The following is a 26,261-nucleotide window of genomic DNA, read 5'->3' on the forward strand; positions in this document are numbered from 1 at the left end:
ATAGATGGCGCTAATCCTAAACGAAATAAAAGAATAGCTGGCACTATTTATTAAAAAATCTGTGCAATAAGCGCCATCTAGTTGATTTGTGTGTTATCACTAGAAATCAGAGTAGCTTTGATAAATTGCAGCTTGTCAGTGTAAAACAAATTATAGTACCGGCCATTTTGACGTTTAAAGTTTCGCATTAATTCATAACCACGTTGAAGGAGCTAATTGCTGTACATTGTTGTCGATTTTATGACACAACTCGGTATTTGATTTACGAAAATCGAAATCTTTAAAAATGAAATCTAATACGATCGTCACTTCTGGGATCGCTGACCAGCAGCAAAACAAAGCAGTTTCGAATTGACGATATATCGTCAAACGATAAACGTCTTAATATATTAAGTAAACATTTATATTTTCGTTTTATTAAAAAAATTTATACAGCTACTCCTTGCAATACTAGTTATAAATGTAAAATCTTATAGATGCGACTCGCATTTGATTATATTTTTTTCGATAATGAATTGAGATTTCACCTCACTATTGTAATCTGTCAAAACGGCCATCATAGCGTGCCGGTACTATAGTTATAAAAATAGCTAGGCAGTCGTCGCAATATTTGGTACCATTAGATACTAAACACCCGACTACGCTGTCTTGTACCGCGATTAGCAGTCCCCTTGATTCATTGATCCATGTTACTATCAATATTTATACTATTTTTTAGCCTACAAACCTGTACCATCCACCCCACCAGCCAGGCGCAGGCTAAAACCAAGTACAGAACACTTATAGCATAATACTGTGTCGATATATCTAATTGTAAAGACTGTATAAGTACTAGGGTCAGTATAGATTGAAGCCCAGTGCCAATAAGGGTGTTTATTCCGAAGATTAGACCAAAACAGCTATCGTCTGTCAGTTGCGATGCTAGTTTCGCGCTGAAAAAAAAAATCAGTTATTAAAAAACTTAATTAAATTTGCAAATTATTTTGTAATTTTACTCTAATTTCTAATAATAAGAAAGGGTACATTGTCGTCAAAACTTAATATGGGCAGGCAGTTTTAACATTTTAATAAAATTTTGAAAGTACATTTACAATTGTGGCCATAGCGCAATAGTGGTGTAACCCACATGAATTTTTTTTATACAGGTTGGCCGGGATAGTGAGGTAAAAAAAATTATTTGGTGCCTCGTATTGAGGGGTATCCGTATCAATCCCATGTATCTGGTCCGTCCCAAAAGTATCGAACATTTTTCAGGAAAAATACTTTTATTGAACTTATCGGTACCATACATTAGTACTCTTCAAAATAACACCCTTCAGCATCGATGCACTTTTCTAGGCGAGTTTTCCATGCCCGGAAGGCCCCCTGGAAGACGTCAACGGGTAGGTCCTTCAGCGCCCTCGTCGTAGCTTCTTGGATGTCCTTAATTGTGCCCCAATGCTTGCCTTTGAGCTTCGACTTGATGCTGGGAAACAAGAAGAAGTCTGCCGGGGCGACGTCAGGACTGTAGGGAGGCTGCGGGACCAGCGGGCTTCGTCGGTCACCTCTTCCCTTCCGTCACGGAACATCTTGTGCCACTTCCTGACCGAGGATTCGGACAAGGCTTTGTCCTTGAAGGCCTGTTTAATCATCTCGTTGGTTTCCACAGTATTTTTGCCGAGTAGAACACAAAATTTCACTGCGTACCTCTGTTCTAACGGATCCGTCATCGCGCTACTTTTAAAAACTTCGACGAGGTGTCGTTTAGAGCTCTACGCGAACGCACGTCCTGCCGCTCCAGGTGCTCGGAGCCAACTGGGACCGGTCGCGCTGTATCGGCTAGATCCCCCCACCACTTTCTGTTGCCAAGCGGAGCGCTTCCCGCCGTTCGGCAACACTCCCAAAAAAAATGTTCGATACTTTTGGGACGGACCCTGTATGTTCCGTGATTTTTCGTAGTTTTCGAGTTATGATTTTTAATGAATTTTCGAAAATTTTTAACCGGATGGGCTGTATATTTTTTTTTTCATTTTGTGCAAGATTTTTTGGGATTTTTTTGTAACTCAATCTTTATGAATTGTACTTTAACGCACAAAATTATCGGCTTCATAACATCGATGGAAGTTACGAAAGTTTTTACTTAAAGAGGAAAATTCGCATTCAGCGACTCCGGTCACCCTGTATTATATATACATAAAAAAAATATAGGCTATTTAATTATATTACATTTTTTAATACATTCAAATAAATAAGTACTTTAGTATCATTCAAAGAAATATTATGGAAAAAAGATTCAATGTAGGTTACACCACTTTTGCGCTGATAGCCTCAATTTAGTTCAAACGTTGATCTCCAGCTTAGCATGGGGAAAATAGACAAAACTCGCGTGAGGACTAGTGAGGAGATTTGTTTACTGGTCATAAAGCAAATACAGAATTCGTGTGATCGCGTCTGTTAAGATCTCGCGTGACGTCATTTCCTTCTCTTTAACACGAATGGATGCAACTTACAACTTCGACGGAAAAGTTATTCATTTATGTAGTTCTAATAAGAAATTCATTGTCACTTTGTGATGTAAATGATTCGTTCGCGTCGAAACAGTAACTTGCAGCTATTAGCGGTTTAAAAGGACCGTTTTTTTAAACGTTTAGGACTGCACACTGACGGAAGCCGTTCTGAAAGAAAATTTAAATTTTGTGCATTCCTTCGCCTGAGTATGACACGAAAGAAGCAATATCATAATGATGTAGCAAATTAAAGTCGTCACAAAATAAGAGGTATTTAGTCATCGCGACGTAAATAGGGATGTGGACTCAACGTATTGGTAACCATTTAGACGATTTTCACGAGAAATCGATTAGAAATTTTATGAGTCTGTGATCGTTTAGGTTATTTTTCGGGTTATTGGTTTTCAGTTCTAGATATAACAATTAACATTCATTTCAATATAGAGTTTACAATAAGCAAGTATTTTAAATGATCACAATGACTACCTGTACTTAAATAGTAAACTTCTGAAGAAAATCAAAAAATACTTCATAGTTAAAATTTTTATTCATTTTCATCGGAAGATGAACCAAAATCATTAGTTGAACTAGTAGGTATTAACTGTATGTAAAATAGTCGATTTTCAATCATGTTATTAATGTTAACATCTCTGTCAAAAATAAAATAAAAAAGTAAATATTACTAAACTAAATATTTTCGTAAGTGAAATTGAATTGACTTCATGAAATTCGGCGACTAATTGGTTACAACACTATTACCTAAAAAAAAAGACTGAGGACGTAATTTTATTTTGAAATTCGTGCGAAAATAATACTTGAAATTTGTTCTGTCATGCTTCATTAAAATTAATGTATTTTTTTAAACGCAATAATTTAATAATTATTTGTTGACCTGTTTCGTTGATTGCATTTAAAGTACATACTATTGTCTTCTTTAGTTGTCAAATTGGGCCTCTTAAATTATGACGACTATAGATACTCTAAATAAAACACTATGTGCACAGACAAAAAACAAAATAAAACAAGACGTACCTAGCCAAAGTGATGGTATAATGGAACAGCATTCCCATCACAATATATCCAGCATACGAAACGAACACATTCGGTATATATGTGCCGAGGAATACTGCAACACCTTGAATGGCCGCCACGGGCGCCGGCAGTCCGGACTGAGATAGTAATGACGCTATAAAGGCGCCTAATGCTCCAAGGAGCGTGAGGATTGCTTCTACTGCTCCGTTGTATGATACCTGGGAATATGTAATATACATTATTATCTGTTAACGGATGCCAAAATGTGTGACTTAATAAAGTGGGTCTACTTTTTGAATCTGTTTGCATATTTTGGGTCTAATTTCGCCGACGGCGCTCTACTGGGGATCTTCTTGTGTATGCCTGTCATATATGGAGCGAGGCAAAGCGAAACACTTGCAGTGTCTTTGGACATTTCTAAAGCCTTTAACAGGGTTTTCGTACGCAAGCCTTACCCTCCTATGGGCTTCCCACTGACCTTTGCAATTTCGAAATTTTTGAACGATCGATTCGTGTGGTCTTAGTGGTCTACTTCCGAACATCGGGCGATAAATAGAGTCCTCAGGGTTCCGTACTGACTGTAATTCTCTTTCTGCTGCACATCAATGATGTGTTAATTCCAGGTACCTTCGCGTATGCTGATGACAGCACATGTGCAGACAATCACAAGACTTGACCATTGCAAGGATCAGTGGAGAGGAAATCCAGTCTTGTCGAGAGTCCATGGTTAGTCGTAAGCATTCGACACTTAAGGCGGTCTCCGATTGGGGCGTTGCCAATCCTAATCAAATTTAACGGTACCAAAACGCAAGCGTGTCTATTCTCCATAAAATAAAGTCCCTTCGACCTGACTCTGACTCCAGCTACTTGGAATGGACCTGTCATCTAATTTAAACTTCGGCAGAGACATGGAATCCATGGCAAAAATGCAGCCAAATAGATACATAGATAATACACTTTATTGCTCTCACAGAAAACAAAAACAGTACTAGACAACTTAGAATTAATGTGGGCAAAGGCGGCCTTATCGCAGAGAGCAATCTCTTCCAGACAACCCTTGAGGCAGAGGAGAACTGAACAGAGAGGGATATAGGAAGCGATTTAGAATGTCGGATTTCAGTCGGGAGTTCGTTCCAACAGTGCAGCCTTAACAGTAAAGGAGTCTTTAAAATACTCTGAGCGGTTGAAAGGAGGCAGCCAAATAGCTTGGCATCCTTCCCAGGGTGAGACATTACTTCACACCTGGACAAGCTCATTATTTTCTTTCTATCTTTCTACATTAGTTTTGATTATAGTGACCCTCCCTACCTATCCTGAATGAATGCGAGAAGGGCACTATAACCTGGGCGTGCACAGGAACCTTATAAGTTCAGGTTCTGACCCCAGATCAGCCAGTGTACAGGGTTGTCACAGACCTCTGTGTTTTATTCATGTACAATCTCTCTCCATCCTAAGGTTGTCTGGAAGAAATCGCTGTAAGCGATAAGACCGCCAATTGTTACCCGAGTAATGTGTTTAGTTTTGTCCTGTATACTGTAATCTGTATATTGTAATGTGGTGCTAACAATAAAGAATTTTCTATCTATCTATCTATCTGTCACTTGCCTTCATCCGGTTCTTCGAAAAACGACGTCTCTCCAGTTCCCAATAACAAAAGCGGCTGGAAGGACCGGAGGATATCTAGCTTATCCTTTACTAGCTCTTCGGGCTAGTGCCGGAGATGCCAGTCGCAGTGTCTTGCGACAATGTCCGGATATAGCTTCTAACTTAAAGGGCAACTCATGTGTCCCGCGCGTCTCCTCGCTACAGGCCCTCAAATAGACCGCTACTAAGACTTGCTAGCTGCTCAGACGAGACAGACGCCCCGGAAACTTGCAAAACCGGGGCAGAAAAACATGTCCGTCTCTGCAGCTAACCACAAACCCCAGGGAGTCCATACCCAAGTCCGGGTCCGCCAGAGACGCCCGTAAAGGCGTATCATTGGTGGAGGGCTTGAACAGACGCCCGCTGTACCCTGGTCTTGCCGTCGAGCCCGTAGTCTCGCCGGAAAACCATGTCTCTCGGGTCGGTTGATGGTGACGGGACAGTTGCTTCAGCTGTACCAAGCACAAGTCCGGTCGAGTATGGAGTACTGCTGCCACCTGTGGGATGGCTCTGCTACATATTAACTGGCCACCTTGGCATCAATCGACAAGAATGCCAAGAAGCTTATTGGTGACTCAGAATTAGTAGAGGCGAAGCTGCAAAGCCTTGAACACCGCTGTGAACTAGCCTGCTTATCGGTAGTTTAAAAGATATATCACGGGAAGTGTGCGAGGGAATTGCACGAATTAATTCCGTCTTCCCCTTTCCAGCATCGAGGGACCAGGCGTAGGCTGAGGTTCCACCCCTATGTTGTGGATATTCCTATAATTCGCACGAAGCGATTCGCTTCCACATTTATATGGCAAACGGTCAAGGAGCGGAATTCCCTGCCTGCAGACTTGTTCCCTGAAAGTCATAACTTGGACCTTTTTAAGGCAAGAGTGAATAGAAATTATTTAGGTGTGCATGCTCCATCGTCGACTTCATCATCACTTTCCATCAGGTGAGATGGAAGTCAAATGAGCGCTTATTTTTTATTAAAAAAAATCCCCATACCGTGCCATTGGAAAAAACACTGTATATGTTTTGCTTAGTGCTTTTTTATTTTATTAGTGTTATATGGATATAAATAAAATCGAAAGGGAAAGAAGACTCATGTTTTCCTGTACAGTCAATAGCACATCAAGCTTGACACTTTGTGGTTTGGACCATTCTTATCGAAAGCGGCAAAGAGTTGGATTTAAGTCTTAAGTGTAAAGCTTGACGTGCTCTTGACCCAGTACTATGCTGACTTCAAGAATTAATGTCAATTTTTTTCCTCAATAAAGTTAATTTTATTATCATTTTATAAGATAAGAATAAAGATAGGTATAATTAGATGTAATAATAACAAAGGCCCCACCGAATAAGAGCGATGCCACACGGGCGTTGCGACGACGTAATGTTGCGTTGTAATGTTGCGTTTTGTAACGCTGCTGTATTACATATAAATTAGAACGACATGCCACACGTTGCGTTGAAACAGTGCGCCACCGCAAGCAACTTAGTACGTTGATAGATAATGAGGGAAATGCATTAAGAGACAATAAACTACGCAGAAAGGAATTCATATTTATTTAAATGTTTTCCTTAAACAGATTTGGCGACGAGACATATTTTAAGTAAAAAGGTGGTTACAGAAAATAACAATGAACACAAATGAGTGACAGTATCATTAATTATTAGAAATATTAATTTAAATGTGGATTGTCATCATGTGAACTAATGACTTTTGTTGTGGGTAATTAACGAAAAATCAGCTGTTCAGTAAACATATTTTGTAACGAACAAACGAAACTTACAAAATAACCAACTTTTCAACTATGTACTGTGGTTTTCAATAAAATAAAATTAAATAATCTTATTAACTGTAATTTGGTTTTTAGTTTTTATGTTACATGTTTTGTCCGAAATTTGATTAATGAATGCAAGCATTAATGTGTAAACGTTTGGCCTAGATGAATTATCATTATATTTAATCCAAAGAGGTATTACTTGTTGATACACGAGTTAGAATGCAGCTGGAAAGCAGCATGGATTCGGATGCAGCACGACACGTTGCAGTGTTAGTCCAGTATAGGAACTGTTGACTCTTAACTGAGAGGCCCACGTTTCGTATCCCTGATTCCCAACCTGCAATTGGGTCGTGTGAGGGACTTTGGCCTAAATCTTTCTTTTGCAGGAGACCCGTATCCAGCAGCAGTATAATGAATCTATGATGTTGTTATTAATTACACCTGCTATTCTGCTATTACGACAGAATGTAGCTCTGGTTTAGCGGTGCTTGCGTTGTCGTCTGATGTTTTTACGTAATATGTCACGTCGGACAACAGAAGCCTTCACTGCCAACATGTTGTCTAACACGGCCAACATGTAGGCTAATGAATGTAACATTTTATCAATTATTATCATATTGACGATGTTTAAGCTGAGATAATTATTTGAAAAGTCATTGTAAAACATTGTCAAAGGTAGGTAAAAGCAAATAAGATACCTAAATGTGCCTTGCTACATTTTGTCTGAATATTACCGGCTCTTTGGGTGTAGAACTACTCGTCACCTCGTAGAAATAAATGAAAGCAATAATCTCAGGTCATAGGCGGCCTCTATTGGTCTCAGTAAACTTCGGATTTCTTTAAATAAAAGTAATTATTATTTTTATTATAAGGGCGTATATACAATGTGAATGTCACTTTATTGTTATTGAGACTGAAACTGTTATTGACATTTAATACTTAAATATTAAATAAAAAAAATTTGGAAAACCTATACAAGGTTAGGGCAAAATAAAAGAAATAGATTTAGTTATTTTAAAGTTCAAATTATCTTTTTATTAATTTAATACTCGAGACAACTTGAGAGCTCAACTTGTTCTCTTGAAGGTGTTCTCATGTCAACGTTAGCTCGATTTAAATTATTATCGATTTAGAGTTGTTTATTGTAGATTAATTTTTGTAACATAAAATATACTAAATTCAACAAAACCTCCACATAAGGTTGCTAACAGTTTGACTGTATGTTTGCAGTTAATGCGTGAAATCATAATCAACTTCATGACACCAGTCGATATCGACTGCATGCAGTTAATGCGTGAAACCGTTATCAACTTCAGGCATTCGAGTCGACAGCGTGAAGTTGATTACGACTTCACGCATTAACGCAGTCTGTCAGCAGCCTTAGTTGGATGATATGGTCGGAAAAAGACCCTTTAGAGACTGGATAAAGAAATGGTTCCTTGTATACATACCGCAGTGCCAGTCTGGTCCTGTATCTGTTTCCATAGAAGCTGAACGTAAATCTGCACTTGCACGAAGAGTGCGAGTGCAACGGCGTACAGCGCGGACCATGTAATTACTTTTGGTCGTCTGTACGCGGACATAGCGTGGCGGGCGATCATAGAAAATGCTTCCGTGATGTGCGCTAGATTAGATGGCTGAAAAAATGGATTGCATGATAGGCAGTTTCTATGGATTTGCTACTAATAACACTGTAACGGGCATTGACTTACAAATGTAACGGGTGAACAAATGATTACATTTTTTTTTGGTTATGGAGCTCTTAAAGATAGTAACAGACAGAAGTGAGTAACAGTATCAATAATTGATTCAGAATTACCAGCAAATCATGAACTCAGCAGTTCGTAGTGAATTCATGGATCAATTGGATGATGTAGATTTATTTTAGTGCACATTGACCATACAACGTTAATTTGTAATTAAATTACTTCAAATCACTTAGTACAATAATGTGTCTTTTGTTCTGCCAATTATCTTAGCTTCTGTCCGCCATCTTGATGTACTTTTTAACCCCCGATGGAAAAAGAGGGGAACTATAAGTTTGGGTTTGGTATAGTCCGTGACTTATAAAAAAAAACTTGTTTAAATTATGGTTTATTTTTCAACGTAATCTCCGTTTAACTCTGTACACCTTGACCAGCTATATTCCAACTTCTTGAAACCATAAAAAATATTTTTCGTCAAACTGAAACCTATATTTCAGCTATCACCTCCTTATTTGAAGCAAATCGGTAAAAAATCAGATAAAAAAGTCAAATGAGTTTAATTCTGGCGTAATTAATACAAATACGCGAGTCAATGAAAATACGTATCATTATTCGACAACTTCTGATGTTCTGATTGCCGATGAGAAACGGAATACTCAAAATTCAGATTTTTCCATTGTCAAAAAATATATCGACTCGACCTCACTTATCTTATATATATATATTTTTTTTTTTCGCACTAATTTTAACAAGATACATATAAAAAAAACTTTTGTTTGGTCTATGGTCGAAGTCTACGTTCGTTTTATGAAACTCAGACTAAGTTGAAATGTGATACAATAGGCTGTCTAGTTTCTTACCTTGGCAGTTGCCTGTCCTTGCTGCCGTATTGCCTTCTTTTTAGTCACGTCGTCGACGAAGGGTTGCTGATTTAGAATCACGGTTCTCCGACGATGGAAGTATATTCCGTATTTTACCGGCGGCAGCCAGAATGCCCAAAAAGTAGCTAGTATTTGCGCTGGAATTGTTCATTACGATTTCAGGATGAGTACAATACGCATGAAACAAAATACTGTCGAAAATAAAAAATGGTGGTATTTAGAAAACACGATTTGAAAATTAAAAACATACTACTGAAATCTTATTGCGAATAATGGGATAATTTTTATTTAGTTATCATCTTTTAAATGAGAATATAAATTCATTAGTTCCATTCAATAATTTTTGAAATTACAAATCGAGTTTTGTCAATTCCATAATTTTTGACACACGACATTTTTTACGACAGTATTTAGTTTCATGTAAGGAGTGAAGGTCAGAAAAAAGAAAAATTTTTTAGTTAAGGTTTGATCTATTTAATTTAATTTAAGGTATGCGTTTTTGAACTACTTGTTACTGGAATTTGGGTAAACACGCTTAGGTTAAGTTTTCTTGATACACGTATTACCCCAAAAATCCGTCATTAGTGATGGATTTTCGATTTGATTTATTACATAATGTAAATTAATGAATCTGCAAAGTTTGGTCCTAAATTATTATCACAATTTTTCATCGCACTTGCTCGTAGACAGTGTAATGACATGCAGGCAAAATCGGCCATAATGTCCTAAGTTTTTCCTTTTTGTCCTTCTGTATTGCATTACCGCCCTAGAGCGGATTTTCTCTTATTTTTAAAAATGTATCAAGGACGAACATGTCGTGCGTCTGGTGTTAAGCGACACGCCTGTTCGGCAGTTGCAGTGCCATTCAGAGCTTAATTTAATTGCACTGTAAGGGTATATCCTAAATTTTACTATATATTTTTTCCAAAGTGATTCATTCAACTCTTTCACAGTTATAGGGAATCAACCAAAGCCATTTGAGGTTGTATCGACTCGTAGCAACATATTCGTTGACTTATTTTTATTTTTTATAATACTTACCAAGTCACGGGGCGAACAAGAGGTGCGCCTGGTGTTTAGCGACACGCCTGTGCATAGATCGTTATTATAACTAACGTAATTATTAGCAAACTTGAGTTCTTAACATATTATCTAGATTCAGCATAACGAGAATATACGGAAAGTTAAATATACGGAACGGAGCTACGTTGACAAGTGAAACGATCGCTGGTTAGCTTTGCACTGATTTATTATAATATGAACTGGTGGTGGGCGCAGCCACACATACCTACATACATAACATTCCTCCCTCTATTATAATAACCTAAATTAATACAAATATTTAAAGTACTTTTTATAAGACACAATGGGACGTGGGCGTAACAATCTTTTTGGTACAACTCCGGGACCCTGTGGCTTGTCTCGGGTGTCGACTTCAGTATCCGCTTCGTAGAACTCATCGTCGGAATTCGATTGTCTCGCAGTAGCGCAGACGGAATCAGCTAGCATCTCATCGTCCCTCTGTAGAGTTCCGCTCGCATATTCGTCCTCTCCCGGCCATGGAGAATCGCTCGGCACATACAGTTCGGCTCTCCTTCCACTGGCTGACTGTGAAGCAATATTCGGTGATGGGAGTTCAACCTGGGGTTCCGGTGATTCGGGAGACAGCGATAATGGTTCCGACAAGGACAGCGGTGTCAGAGACAACAGCGGCGAAGACGGCGGCGGCGGCGGCGGAGGCGACTGTGGCGGTGGCAACAGCGGCGGCGGTGACGCAACAGGTAAGTTTACATTTGAACTATGTACCGAGTCCCAATAATTGTTACTAGTCCCTTTGTACAACATTAATTGATTTATGTGTCTTTTATACATTTCCGAACTATCGATATCTTTCACTAAATATAGAACATTTCCTAATTTTTTCTGTACGATTCCTTTACACCATGTATACTTTGTTTTATTAATAAATTTTTTGTACAGTACAATGTCGTTTTTCTTTAATTTTTTAACTCTGGTTTTCCCTTCCTTATTTCGTGTACACTGTTGGTTATTTATTATATCAGGCGACGGCGGTGGCGAGCGTGCCGACGAGTTTGGATCAATCAAATCTAATCTAGATCTTAACTTGTGACCGAATACCAGTTGAGCCAGAGACAGCCCCGTTGTAGTGTTAACAGAGTTACGGTAATCCATTAGGTATTTCAGTAATTTTGTCCACGTATCCCCCGCGTTGAGACCCAACAAAAGACACGACTTTATTCCCCTTTTCACACTTTTTACAAAACTTTCGGCCTGGCCGTTGCTCGACGGGTGGTAGACCGGTGACGTCATATGCGAAATCCCGTTTGTTGAACAAAACAACTCAAATTCCCGCGAAGAAAAAGCTGTGCCGTTATCACTAACAATCGTTTTAGGAACACCGAATCTAGACATAAATTCACATAATTTTAAAATCACTGCCGCTGATGATGTGGACGTTTTCATATTGTATACCTCTACCCACTTAGTATGTGCGTCTACTGCTACTAAGTATACGCAACCTTTAATTGGACCAAGGAAATCTATGTGAATTCTATCAAATGATCGAGCTGGGTACTCCCACGGAGTCAGCGGGGCGCGGGGCGGCGAGGGGCGCAACTGAATGCACACATCACACGTACCTATCATGGTTTCCACCGCTTGGTCAATTCCTGGAAACCAAAATCTAGAACGAGTCTCGCCCTTTGTTTTAACTACACCTAAATGACGAATGTAATTCTTTTAACATTGTCTGGCGTAAACTCGCGGGGATGACGACCTTATGACCTCTCATTACGCATCCATTCTCATAAGACAGTTGTGATCTACACAAATGATACGGTTTTAACCGAATATCATCAACTTTAGGCGGCCAGCCACTCATAATGCAGTTAATGACTAGCTGTAAGACTATGTCCGATTTTGTTTCTTCGCGTAATCTGTGTAAAGTGACGGGCATGCTGCCGTCTACTACAAAACAGACATAGGTCGCCCGGTCATATGCTACCTCGCAATCGCAGCACTTGCATTGTTCGGTGCACGCGCACTCGTGCACTTCTCTCGGCAGGCTCGCGCGCGACAGGTAGTCCGCACTGTTATCAGCGCTGCGAACGTATTCTATTTTGTAGTTATAGCTACTCAGAAACAAAGCGTACCGTTGTAATCTATTTGCAGACATCTCTGGAATGCCCTTATGTGGCCCGAAAATGGACAGAAGTGGCTTGTGGTCCGTTCGTAATATGAAAGGTTCGCTTCTGCCCTACAAATATTGATGGAATCGTCGCACGCCATAAATTATTGCAGTTGCCTCTTTCTGTATTTGAGCATATCGCCTTTCCGCCGCATTTAACGTACGCGACATGAAAGATAAGGGTCGTTCTACACCGTCTTTACCTATTTGAGAAAGAATAGCTCCCAACCACTTAGGAGAAGCGTCGACGGTTAAAATGATCGTCGCACTTGAATCGAAATGTGTAAGAACCTGTTCCGATGTCATAACTTTTTTAATTTCTCGAAATGCCGTATCATGAACTTCATTCCAGTCCTATTTACAACCCTTTTTCAGTAATTCATATAAAGGACTGAGGATTGCGGATGCATTTCGTACAAAATTCCTATAATAGTTTATGAGCCCTAGGAATGACTGCGACTCACTAACATTTTTCGGAACTGGTGCTTCAACCATGGCCTTAATTTTTTCCGGTGCTTTCTTCAACCCGTCTTTCGTAATGATATAGGCAAGATAATGAACTTATCCTGAAAAAATCTACATTTTTCTTTTTGTAATGTAAGGCCTGCGTCCTGCAGCCGCTTCAGCACAGCATTCAGCCTTTCAAGATGCTCCTTCCAGTCCTTACCAGTGACCAAAATGTCATCTAATAGACATAATACGCCATCTAGACCTGCAAGCACCCCTTCGATTGCGCGTTGAAAAATGGAGGGTGCGCTGGCTAACCCAAATACTAATCGAGAGAAAGTGTATAACCCACGGTTTGTATTTATGCAAGTAAGATTTTTTGACTCGTTATCTAAAACAAACTGGTTATATGCCATAGATAAATCTAATTTACTAAAGTGTTGACCCCCATGTATTTTAGAAAACAGTTCACTAGTTGTGGGAAGTGGATATTTTTCCACCTGCAGCTGTTTGTTTATAGTTCTAGAGTAATCGGCACACAATCTGACTGACCCATTCTTTTTAAGAACTGGAACTATCGGAGATGCGTATTCTGAGTGCTCGACAGGCTCAATAATACCTAACCGGACCAACCTGTCAATTTCGACCTTATCGCGCAAAGCGAATGCGACGGGACGTGTCTTGCAGAAAACCGGTTTAGCATTATCTTTCAACAACAACTTAATTTTGTACTTGTTAAAAGTGCCTAATTTGTCCGAAAACAGCTCTGAATATTGTTGTTGCAACAATTCAACAGGTGGTACAGAATCCACACAAAAATTCACCGGTACCAATTGCAAATTAAACGCTGATATAAAATCCCTACCCAGAAGAGGCGGGCCTCCGTCACGTATTACATAAAAGACAATAACGTGAGTTTGTCCCGCAAAACATATCGGCAAACGAAATAATAATAATAATAATAATAATAACGCACACACTCAACATAGCCCCGCACTAGGGAAACCCTGTGTCGCGGGTGCCATGGACACACATAGACAACCACAAATTACACCCAAACTCACGAGAGAAATAAATGTAGGCCATACAAATATTTCTCCCGGCCCGGGAATCGAACCTGGGACCTCTGCGTGGCAGTCCGGCATGGTAACCGTTCGGCCACAGAGGCAGAGAAATTTACCTACACATTCAATTTTCTTTCCATTGTACGTCATCAGCTGTTTCATAGTATTGGATAACGGCACATCTTTAAAATGAGTTTTATACAAGACCTCCGACACTACAGTTACTGTTGACCCACTGTCTATTTCAAATTGAAACGGTCTATTTTTAATTAGAACTGTTTCTACCATGGGTGCACACCTAAATGAACGAATGTAATAAAGCTCACCGTCATCGGTTTCGTCATCCTCACCCTGGCCACCGCAATCCACCTTTACGTAATTCACTTTAGAACACATTTTACGCAAATGGCCTTTCCCGTGACACTTTTTGCAAACGTAATTTGCAAATTTACACTCCGAGGACTTATGATTCGTAAACCCACAAACACTACACTTTACTTTGCCTACACTTCCACGATTCCCGTTATTTGAGATCTTGAATAACTGATCATGTGACGCGCTCGCTAGGTCGGCGCCGCCGGCGGCGGAGCTTGCGGCCGCGGCGCTCCGTGCCCTCCGTGGTTCTCCGCGGTCTCCACGACCTTGGCTAGCGTGAGACCGGCTAAATCCTTTGCGTACAGCTTTTCTTTTTCTCGTCCCGGTAGCATGCCCATTATGAACTTGTCGCGCAGCGCCTCTTCGACATTGAGGAAGCCACACTTTGCAGTCAGACCTCGTAATCTCGCTGCCCACTGAGAATGGGTTTCACCCACTTGTTGAGCGGCCGCGTAAAAGTTGTGACGCTCACCAAACCCGACACTCTTTGGTGTGAAGTGAGTGTCTAAAAGATTTAATAAATCTTCGTAGGGCACGTCGTCGATTTCCTTGGGTAAAGTCAGGTCCGTTGCTAGCTTGTAGGTACCCTCTGTGAGTGCGCTTAGCAGGATCGCCTTTCTTCTCTTGCCCTCAGGATCCGTCGATTCATTAAAATTATTTGCTACGAAATATTGCCCAATACGACCTTTATACGTTTTCCATGTGTGTATATTGTGATCGAAACTATTTAAAATCCCGAACTGAGCACTAATATTCGCCATTTTGCACAATTTTTTTTTTTTTTTTTATGTTAATTAGTAGGCAAACGACAGACAAGCCACTTGATGGGAGGTGGTCATTGTCGCCCATGGACACGAGCAATACCAGAGGCATCACCCATGCGTTGCCGACTCCGGAGAACCTTGTTTACACGTCTTTTGAAGAACTCCATGTTATAGCGCAAGGGGAACACTTCAGGACGAAGGCCATTCCACATCTTTTTTGTTGCGGGTAGTTCGTCGCCACTGTTAAATATACGGAACGGAGCTGCGTTGACAAGTGAAACGATCGCTGGTTAGCTTTGCACTGATTTATTATAATATGAACTGGTGGTGGGCGCAGCCACACATACCTACATACATAACAGTTTCACTTTTATTGTTAAGCAAAATCATCATTACTGACATTAAAAGTTACCAAAATGAAAATGCGTTAGTTGTGACAAGGAGGGCGGCATCTGAGTGACATTGTCACTGCGTCTGTCACCCTGAGACATAAGTTGACAAGTCCCATGTACCTATAATTTTAGCAGCACTCTTTCTCTTTAGAACGGCGATGCAGTGATGCACACATTACTGCTTGGCAGCAGAAATAAGAAAGGTGGAAGTACTTCCCTGGACGAACTAGTACTTTATAGTAGCAGTAGGCTCCTTGTGAAAGAGTTCGCTGGGAAGTACTGCCACCTTACCTATTTCTGCCGCCAAGCAGTAATGTGACTACATAGAAACCTAGTCCGCACACGCTAAGTGAGGCAAATTGAAGCGCTCCCAAAGGGCCTACACAATCGGGCGGGCCGTCAGTGCTCAAGGTCAACTTGCACCGCGAACAGCTCAAGAATTTTAGCTAAAAATGACGAAATGTGCGGTAAATGAGTGTAAAAATACGTCAGACAAACATAAAATAGATACTAACATCACATTCCACGAGGAAGTAACGCGTTTCAACTTGTATTTTTATATAAATATTCACTAAAACCGAAAATTAACCTACTACTAAAACTAGCCTACATGAATTTGATTTTCGCCTCCTTGTGACAGTTCGTTTGATATGAAATCATCATTCTATGCGTTATTATTCTAAGGGTCGTATTCCAGAACTCTACTCAATGCTCAAGTCAGGACTTGAGTATTGTAGTGAGCACTGAAAATCATACTCAAGTCCTTGCCATTAGAGTCGTATTTCCAATGCTTGAAATCATACTCAAGTCTGCTCAAATCCTGACTTGGGCCAATGCCCAAGTCAGGATTTGAGCAGATCTGGAATACGACCCTAAGTATGACTATTAATGCGTTACGGTTTTGAAGGGTGCTGGTGCAAGTGCAGTCACATGGGACTTGTCAATTTACGTCTCAGGGTGACGGGCGCAGTGGCAATGCCCCTAAAGATCTGCGATCTTGCGATTTAAAGCTCTGAGTGATACTGCAACTGCTGATGGACAGGCGTGTCACTTACTACCAGGCGCATGTTTTGTTCGTCCCGTAGCTTGGTATCATTAAAAAAAACCTTTGCTTGCCTTGTGCTAGGAAATAACGTGTATAAGATATATTATTTGCACGAACGAAGGTTTTTGCTTGAGACGGTTTATCCTTTATTTGATAATAGAGCAATAGAACCATAAACGCTTTTTCTGAATATTTTGCAAATTCCCAGGATTTACAAAAAATTCAGAAAAAGCATTGCACTTCGTAAAATTCCGACACGTATTATTAATTCTGAAAAGCTAGTTCCGCATAAAGATTATTAAGTTTACAATAAAATTAGGTAGTAGACTTAAAAGTATTTAACTTAATGTTCCCATTATGTCGTGACGACAGATGGTCGTCCAGTTTAAAGTGTCGGAGTTTGTATTTTTAAATGAAGTTGTTCACATATAGTAACACGACACGATTAACTGTTGTTCACGACTTTTTTGAAGTTACAACGACAGACTGTCGTGACAATGGGAAAAGCGATGGGAGAACGATAGTCATCTGACGATAAATAAAACGTGACGATAAAAATGTGACGACAGATAATCGCAGCTTCAAACGATTCTGTCGTGCAAACGACAAGGCGGCTACCGTGAACCGATAAATTGTCGTCACGATCTAGTGGGAACAGCTTGACGCGACAGTCGTTCGACTATAAAATAAACGTTCACGACACCGTTATGGCAGATAGTCGTGATATGGCAAAAGGCTAGACGCGATAGTTGTCCGATAGATACAACGTTACTGCGTAATGGGAACGGGCCCTTAATTGTGTACATACAGATGGCGCGAGCGTGACGGAGACAGTTGCCCTTTTGTCTTATTGTACTCAAAAGATAAAGCGATAATCTGTGCAAATAATATTTCTATACTATACTTACAAGCATAAACGCCTGTTAGTGAATTCTGAATTCAATTAACGTATTGTCTGGGGATATACTGGGGATAGTGCAAATCCGCGTATGTAGTATTCGTGCGTGTATCTGCAAATTTTATAGGAGAGAGATGTAACGTTATTATTTTGTTATTTCAGTGGCTCCAACTTAATTTTTAGATTATAGAATAGATCCCCATAAATCACACATTTACGCGGATTTCATTTAGCCATTCAATTACCGAAATGGAAACTCATAATCCAATGCTAGTTACGCGTAATTGCACTATCCCCGACGGTATATAACTAACGTAGTCTCATCAATAAAAATTCGCTTGATACGAATCTCGAGATATTAATGATATCTCGGCTATCGGACTTGAAGTTTATTATTTAATATTACTGCGTAATTCACAGCTGTGGAGCACGAGGTTTCCGTTGCCCTACGTAAATTTTTGGTACTTTGTCTGGTAATTTGTGGTCAAGATGTTGACGTCACTAGAGTTTCTAGTTATGAACGTTAAAATGTTGATTTGAGAGGAATGTCTTGTGCTTATCTTTAAAAGTGCCAGAGTGATTTTGGATTTGTAATTGTTTTAGAGATTGTCTCTGACGTTGGGAAACTTCGTCGGTAATTCTTGTGGTTAAGTCCTGCTGTTGTCTTTTTGGAAATATTTACTTTTCGCAGTTGATATTCGTTAATGTAAGCGATTCTGTAAACAACTTGCACAAATATAAAACTCTTGGTACCATAACTACCTGCAAAGGTGATATAATTGAGCTCCCGTAGGTCCATCACTTCGAAATGTGTCAGCAGTTGTGCGGTGACTCCTGATATGAACTTTCCCGTTAATGCTGCTATCCGAGTATAAGACGATACTCGAGTGTACTTTGCTGAATCCACCTGAATGAAAATGAATAGATTCTTATTCTCCTTTTGGCTAAGAGTGCAAATGTTTATATAGTATATCGTCGGGCAACGAAAATCATAGTAAAGTGATGAAGTGGTGATTCGAACCCGTAGTGTCACGATTTTGGGTAAATATGGGAGCGATGGTGGAGTAGTGTGTGTATGTGTGTGTGTGTGTCCGTGCGTGTATTTACTGAACATGCACATGGAAGAATGGCACATCATATTTCATTATTTCAATTAAAATAAAAAATGTTTCAGATACCGAGATCGTGTCATTTACAGGAAACTTACAGCCTATGTTAGTAAAGAGGTTGTTATAAAAAAAATACATTAAATTATACACGAAACCTCTGGAACCCAAGTGTGTGAAGTTCCAATGCTTGTGATATGTATAATGAGCAGGGAACTGCCAAACCAACTTCATGAGGCTGTTGGAACCACTTTGGTACTGTCACGCACGCGACGGTTCAGGATATTTGTTATATGCTGATGCGTTATTTATACAGATACAATATTATTCATTTCATAATATCAAATTTGTACAAAAATATTAGAATTGAAGTTTATTTTATTGATATACTGTTACTTACACATTATAGTTATTAGTAGGTATATGTACCTACATACTTCCTATTACGTCGGTTTTCTTATCTATTTATTTATTATTGATTTTTTATTGTTGTGAGTGAGTGCCACGAAACGGTTAAAAAAAACCGTTTGTGGCTAAAGCTGAGCAAGTCCCGATTGTACCAGCCGCGACAGGGATGACGGTGAATTATGCACTGCATAATTATAACAATTGTTTTAATTTTTTGATTATTATTATTATATCTATTTTAAACTCTCGCCTCTCCATGGGCCTAAAAGATTAATTTATTATTATTTATTTATTATTATAAATGTTCCTCTGTTGTTTTGTTTATAAGGTAGTGGAACCAATCATGAACGGTTAAAGGATTTATTTTTTGTTTCATTATTTTAACTTTGGATGAGTTACCCAGTGGGACTCGAGGAAAGGTACTGATTAAAAAGTCTTCAAATAATGGTTAAAAGTGCTTTAACCAGATCAATTATTAATGAAAATAATGTTATTCGAGAAAAAGTAGACCCTGTTTAAGTATCCTTATAAGGACAGCTCAATTTCCAATTATGGAAATCCCATCATTGACGGTTTCCAATCGCGGACACCCCGTCTGGCTTTATAAAGACGGTAAACACATGTAAGTGCGAGGCCGGACGAGCGTAATTTTGTGAGTAGTTTGCGCTGCATTCGGTTTCATATAAAAGTACGGTTTGTTTCACTTCACAGGACGACTTTCATCTGCCGACTCACGGGCGTAATGACGACTGAGGGTCGTATTCTAGAACTCTACTCAATACTCAAGTCAGGATTGCAATTGAAACACGAGCACTGGAAATACGACCCTAATGGCAGGGACTTGAGTATGATTTCGAGTGCTTTAAACCATACTCAAATCCTGACTTGAGCATTGAGTAGAGTTCTGGAATACGACCCTGACTGTCGGTCGCATCGTGCGTCGTCGGGCTGGCTCAGGTGGAGGTAGGGGTGCGGTGTCATTTTGGTATAGGATGCGCGTGAATATAGACGTTGAGAGATGAACAATGTAAAACTCTGTAATCTCCTGTTTGTAAAATATACAAATATAAATATATTAAAATATAAATAATTGAACAACATAATTGATTGTTATTATTAGTCTTTCCTCTGGACTGTTGTCTAGTCTTATATTTGTATCTGACTTAGCAATAAAAGGTTTTACTAGGCTTAATAATTCTTGAATACATTTATTGGCATGTGGTAGTACTTAACAAATTGATCTGGATGTTCACATAAACTTGTATATAGTATATGAAACTGTCCACACTTTAATCGTTTCATATTTAGTGGATGTACCCAGCTTCTTTTTCTTTTTCGAACATCGTCTTCTAATGCTTCATAAATGCATACTGTTTTTAATGGATCCATTACACTATTACGACATAAACACCCCGTACAAGCGCTTAAAAGCAACTGAATAAAATACGTTCGTCTGGCGCTCCAACCGAATTTCGGTCGAGCGCAAAAAAACGCAACTCACAAAATTACGCTCGTCTGGCCTCACACTAATGCTCTTTAATGATAAATTCCGATTATGCAAAAAATGTCCATGATAGGTTAAACAGCTAAATGAGATCCAGTAATAAACACTTAAAATTTTCGAATAGACGTTACGTTATTCATTTACGGTTGTGTTTTGTTTAGATGCTTAAAATAACACAAAATAACTTCAGAATTCACCACACTCTCAAATACCACTTTCAAATATGATTATAAAAAAATGTACCTTAGACGCGGTCCTTATAAGAATTCTGTTGCTTTTTTTTAATTTCTTAAAACCGTCTTATTTTGCATTGCGATAATGGCGGATACAGACGGCCGCCAGCTGTCAAAATTAACTAACGTCTTTCATTTCGATCAAAAATTATAAAAACATTTGAAAACGAAAAAAGAAAAATTTGCGTTTCCTATTTTTTCAAAAATGTTCATGATAGATGCACTGTCCATCATCGGTTTCACTACCTTATGTGTGTCTGTGCTTATGTAATAAACAATGTTCTTTCTTACACTTACAGGACGCATATTTTATTTATTTAAAAAACAAGAAAAAAATACCTTGGCATAAATGTATGTGTAGTACGCTACTTCTGTGGCCATAAATAACCCGTACAGAAACTGAGATGCTTGCAGCCATTCTATGCTTGTTGTCCATAGTAATACTGCATACAGACATATTCCACTTAAGCCTGTAAAATCGAAATAAACATTCGAGTCAGGGGGTCTACTCTCGATCTCCGTCCGAAACAATTACTGTCAAATAAGTAATATTCGACAAAATTAAAAGACAAGTATCAAGTATGAAGATTCGCATCACGCCTCTTTACATTTGGTCAAGTATTGCTTATTTGGCAGTAATTGTTTCGGACTGATGCGATGTCGGACGGAGATCGAGAGTAGACCCCCAGGACCCCGATTCAGAACTCTTCGAAGTTTTAACCGAATCGTTCGAATCGACGGGCGCTTTCCGAGCTATTCAGAACATTTGAGTTAATGGTTCGATTCGGATACGATATCGCGAAGTTAGTCGGTGAAATAGATTATAAGAAAAATTAAAATTTGGAAAATGATTTAAAGGTCTAAAATATAGGAATGCATTAGTCTTGCACCAAAATAAATTAATTGAAAAAAATTGAACAAAATCCAGACTAGTTAAAATAATAAGAGATTTCCATATTACATTCTTGCTTTGTAGAAATAGAACGTTCGGTAATTTCCATTCGATAACTGTGTTCTGGATAAAGTTTGTAGCCTTTGCCGGTCGAGAAGTTCGAGTAATCGTGCAGGTGTGACGTCATTTCGATTCGGTTTCGAACATGACAGTTTGACGTTCGATTCGGGTGGTGTGAATAAAAATGAAAAGAAATCGTACCATATAATATCGAATCGGTCGACAACTGAGTTATCGTAAGGTTCTGAATCGACCCCCTGGTTAATTAGCATTTTATGGCTTAGCTAACGATTTGTTAACAACGACGCTTTTTTGATAAAAATATAGATGTGATAATTTATTCATTTCACAGGAGGACGAATAAAATTCGTTTAAATCTAGTACATAGTAGCATTGATTTGTATATTTTTTAACCCGTACTTGGACAGTAACGGTGTTTACCGTAAAATTAAATATCAGATAGCACGGGGTACTCTGTTTCGCTATATGAATCTCAAAAAACCGTCTACGGGCTTTGCAACGCGATTTCCAAGTGCTTTCTGTGACTACACAGAAAGCGTTAACAGCGGTAACTATACCGCCTACTGTTTTTCAATAGAGAAATATCAACAATGTACTGACAAAATTCAATGATTTGCATTGAATATTTTATATTGAATAAATATACGCACTACGGCATAAAGAAAACTAGTGATAATTTTGTGTGAGGTACTATTTAAGTACTGTCCATGAAAGGGTTAAATCGAGATCATTCACCTGCAAGTAAGGCTGCTAACAGATTGACTGCACATGTGCAGTTAATGCGTGAAGTCGTAATCAACTTCATACAATCGAGACGCCGACTGCATGAAGTCGATAACGACTGTCTATGACAGACAAGTTTAAAGAGATTAACGTTCTTACACTAACGTCACGGTACATTTATGAAAATGTTATATATGTTAAGAGAAATAATATTTTTTTATGAGGAATAAAAATAAACTAGCCATTCCTGACAGTCGCCATAAAGTCGTCGTCATAAAGTCTCAAATTCATTTTCATTTATTCCATAATAAGATTCCGATTGATATTCAAAATTTGCCATTTACGAGGTTTAAAACTATTTCGAAACAAAAACTTTATACTAAAGGTTATACAACGTCTGCGTATTTGGTTGACAAAAATCCTTGGTAATGACTCGTTTCTCGATCTAAGAAGTTTAAATTAAATATTGCAATGATAAATGAATTTATGTGTAATAAAAAATTCAGCGTAAATCTACCTTACGAATGATTACAATTTCAAGTGTAATTTGCTTACCTATGAAATAAAGATTATTTGACTTTGACTTTTTTGACTTCACGCAGTAACTTTATGCTGTCGAAATCGACTGCATGCAGCCGAAATTGACTGCAGGTAGTTATCGCCGCGTGGCTAGCTCAAGTGCTCAGTGTAAAAGTTGATGTCGTGATGGAAGCACGGACGCTACTTTGTTATTATTATTAAGCCGCCGCCGTCGGTGAAATCGAAGCCAACAACGAGAGGCTGCATACATAGATCCACTATTGTTATGTTGCTGTAGAGAATGTGATTTTTATGAATTGTCTTCGAAATCAATACAAGAAGAAAACTAATTTTACAACTAGGCGAAAGGTGTACCAGATGATCCCCTTAAGGGGAAATGATGGTAGTTTCAAAGATATTCATATAGATATTTAAGCAGATGTAAAAGCGTTGAATGATAGAAAATTTATCTATTTACATGTTGTCTTACTAAAAACGTTTTATTTTTTTATCTTTCAATATTATATTTGAATATTTTTAAAGCCCTACTAAAGGATCATCTTATGATCCTAAGGGTATGGGCAAGATGATCCAGGGGATCACTTGCATATATTAAGGAAAATTTGTAGGTTTTGGTAGAAACAAATGAAAACAAAAACTATTTACACTTAACAAAGTCCTCGCTTATGTAATCTGGGTGTATGAAACAACAGTTACGAAACTTCGAGAACAAATAATCCTAATTAATTTATATCTTACAGGTACCTAAGAGTGGGCCATATTGTTTTTTATAGCAAGTTGATATCCATTCTCGTCTCCATATCTTTAATGTACTTTACGAGTTCGATTTCCTTTAATACATCTCATGAAAACAGTTTTTTTTTCACCTAAATATTTCATTGAACTGACAGACCCTTTATTTTCACCTTTAGCCCGTCTTTTTAATTACCTAACGCGCACCTATTGCTAACTATTTACTTACCGATCTTGGTGGCGTCCTACTTTACGCCTCTAGTTCTTTAGATCATAGTCTTCCGACCACCCACCACGAATGGTTTTTCTTTTACAATTACGCGGCCTGGTCTAAAACAAGAAAAAGCATTTTTTTTTATATAATAACGCACACACTCAACATATTTATATTTGTTATTAATCGAGATCAATCATGTAAACGAACTCCAGTCTTCTACTATTTTATTCGTATTGCAAGCTATTTAATTAAGAGGTTTCAGTACTCAGAAAAACGTACAAATTAAATATAGTCCGTTAACAATATACACAGTACAAGATGATCCCCACGGATCATCACTAACAACGCGTTACACCAAAACCATACCTAATCATCTTGCCCCAAGTTACTTATTTTTATTTTTTGTTCGGCAAAATAACCTGTATTCTGTCTACTGTTACCACGCCATTAAAAAAGTAAATAGAGCATTATACAAAGTCACCAACTCAAAAATCTTATCAATTGATTGCTTAGAATGGAAGTTGCCTAAGCTTTTAATCAACTTTACTTTAGATCAAACTCACATAAACCTTATTTTTTTCCACAAAATTGAACTCGTCACTCACATCGCTATTACAAATTGACTGATGAGAGGGGACATTGAGGCCTACATTTTACTGAAAAAAATATCTATATGACGCTACTAGTATCGCTACAATTGAAAGGGATCATCTCACCTCCAAGGAACATCTCGTACACCTTTCCCCTACTTTAGAACGTCGATTGTCACTTTTGATAAATTAAAAGATGTATTAAAAGCAAAAAATAAAAAATAAATAAATAAATATAATATATCCTCGTGAGATTGTCAATTACTACTTTTATTTCTCGGACTATCGTTCACATATCGATGTGAATCCGTCGATTGAAGTTGAAGTCTCAATTGCATGCAGTTGAGTTTCGACTGCATATAGTTAATGCGTAAAATCATTATCAACTTCATGCAATCAACGTCTCGGCTGCATGAAGTTGATTACGACTTCACACATTAATTGCAAACATGCAGTCAATCGGTTTGCAACCTAAGAAAGGAGAATTAGCATTATTTATTTTAGAGACGAAACAGAAGAAATTAATTTTTCTTTAGAAATATCACTGTTAAACAAAATGGATGAATTTTGCGGACTTGTACTATTTGTAATTCTATGTTAATTTAAAATTTCATGCATATCGGTTGAAACTGCTGAGTTTGTTTGGAAATTGCGTAACATAAGTGGATGTCAAGAAATTTCCAAGAAAGCTTTGCTAACTGGGCTTCGAAAATCAGGATATGTAGTTATTCAGTCAAGACTATATAAGTAATTTTCTCTTCGCTTTATAAGTGAACCATCTCTTGAATTAAGTAACGTGTTTTGTATTTATTCTGAAAAATTAATAAAAAATCACGTGTAAGCCAGCGAACGGTTTGTTCATTACATTTTGTATGTCAGTTTATAAGTTTAAGTTCTGAATGCACCTAATTCGCGTTTCATGAATAATCTTAGTGAGTTTTTTTGCTACCTTGTCGTTTTACCATGTGGTCCATTTAACGATACGGTATTTCGATATCTAGTTGTTTTGTTACCAAAACATTGTAAGTTATAGTCTTTCTGCAGAGATGGTCGTTTTGCAATCTAGTCCTTATGCTGATCAAGTCATTATGGTACCGACCCTAAGATAGATGTCTTTTATACGTGGCTGTTATGGTCAAACTTTTTTCACGATTTGTTTTTTGTACCTTTGTTACATTTTGAGTTTCTTCATTCTTTGTTATCTTTTTAGGCTGATTGCTTTACAACTAATGTTCAACATCATAAATAACTGAAAGTTACGAATGTCGATCGACAAAAATGGCGGATATTTACACCCAAGTTTTACACGTTTTCTGAAGATTAAAAAGATTCAACAACGTTTTTCATTTCGCGAATAAATAAATGATTACTTCAGAAGACGGAACGTAATACAATCAATCAAAGTCAATTTATTTCATTTCTAACAACCATGAACGTGTCAACTTTTATGACAACCAGATGCATGGTCTAATTGATTGTAACATTTTTTTTAGAATCACAATCAATTGGTTCACGATT

General features: G+C 38.3%; 1 protein-coding gene across 1 annotated transcript in view; it reads right to left on the reverse strand.

Annotated features, from left to right (window-relative positions):
- Nucleotides 1-486: 486 nt before the first annotated feature.
- Nucleotides 487-26,261, reverse strand: part of LOC113233325 (thiamine transporter 1-like) — a 29,581-nt gene continuing 3,806 nt past the window's right edge. Inside the window, exons 2-7 of the mRNA XM_026468417.1 lie at nt 21,308-21,438; nt 18,480-18,624; nt 9,504-9,661; nt 8,389-8,574; nt 3,519-3,736; nt 487-932 (exon numbers count right to left, since the gene is read on the reverse strand). Of these exons, the coding sequence (XP_026324202.1) occupies nt 677-932; nt 3,519-3,736; nt 8,389-8,574; nt 9,504-9,661; nt 18,480-18,624; nt 21,308-21,438 (1,094 nt within the window). The 3' untranslated portion in view covers nt 487-676. The remainder of the gene's footprint in view (nt 933-3,518; nt 3,737-8,388; nt 8,575-9,503; nt 9,662-18,479; nt 18,625-21,307; nt 21,439-26,261) is intronic.

This window comes from Hyposmocoma kahamanoa, unplaced genomic scaffold (assembly GCF_003589595.1).
Source record: "Hyposmocoma kahamanoa isolate Upper Pololo Valley unplaced genomic scaffold, ASM358959v1 78, whole genome shotgun sequence".
NCBI classification, from domain to species: Eukaryota; Metazoa; Arthropoda; class Insecta; order Lepidoptera; family Cosmopterigidae; genus Hyposmocoma; species Hyposmocoma kahamanoa.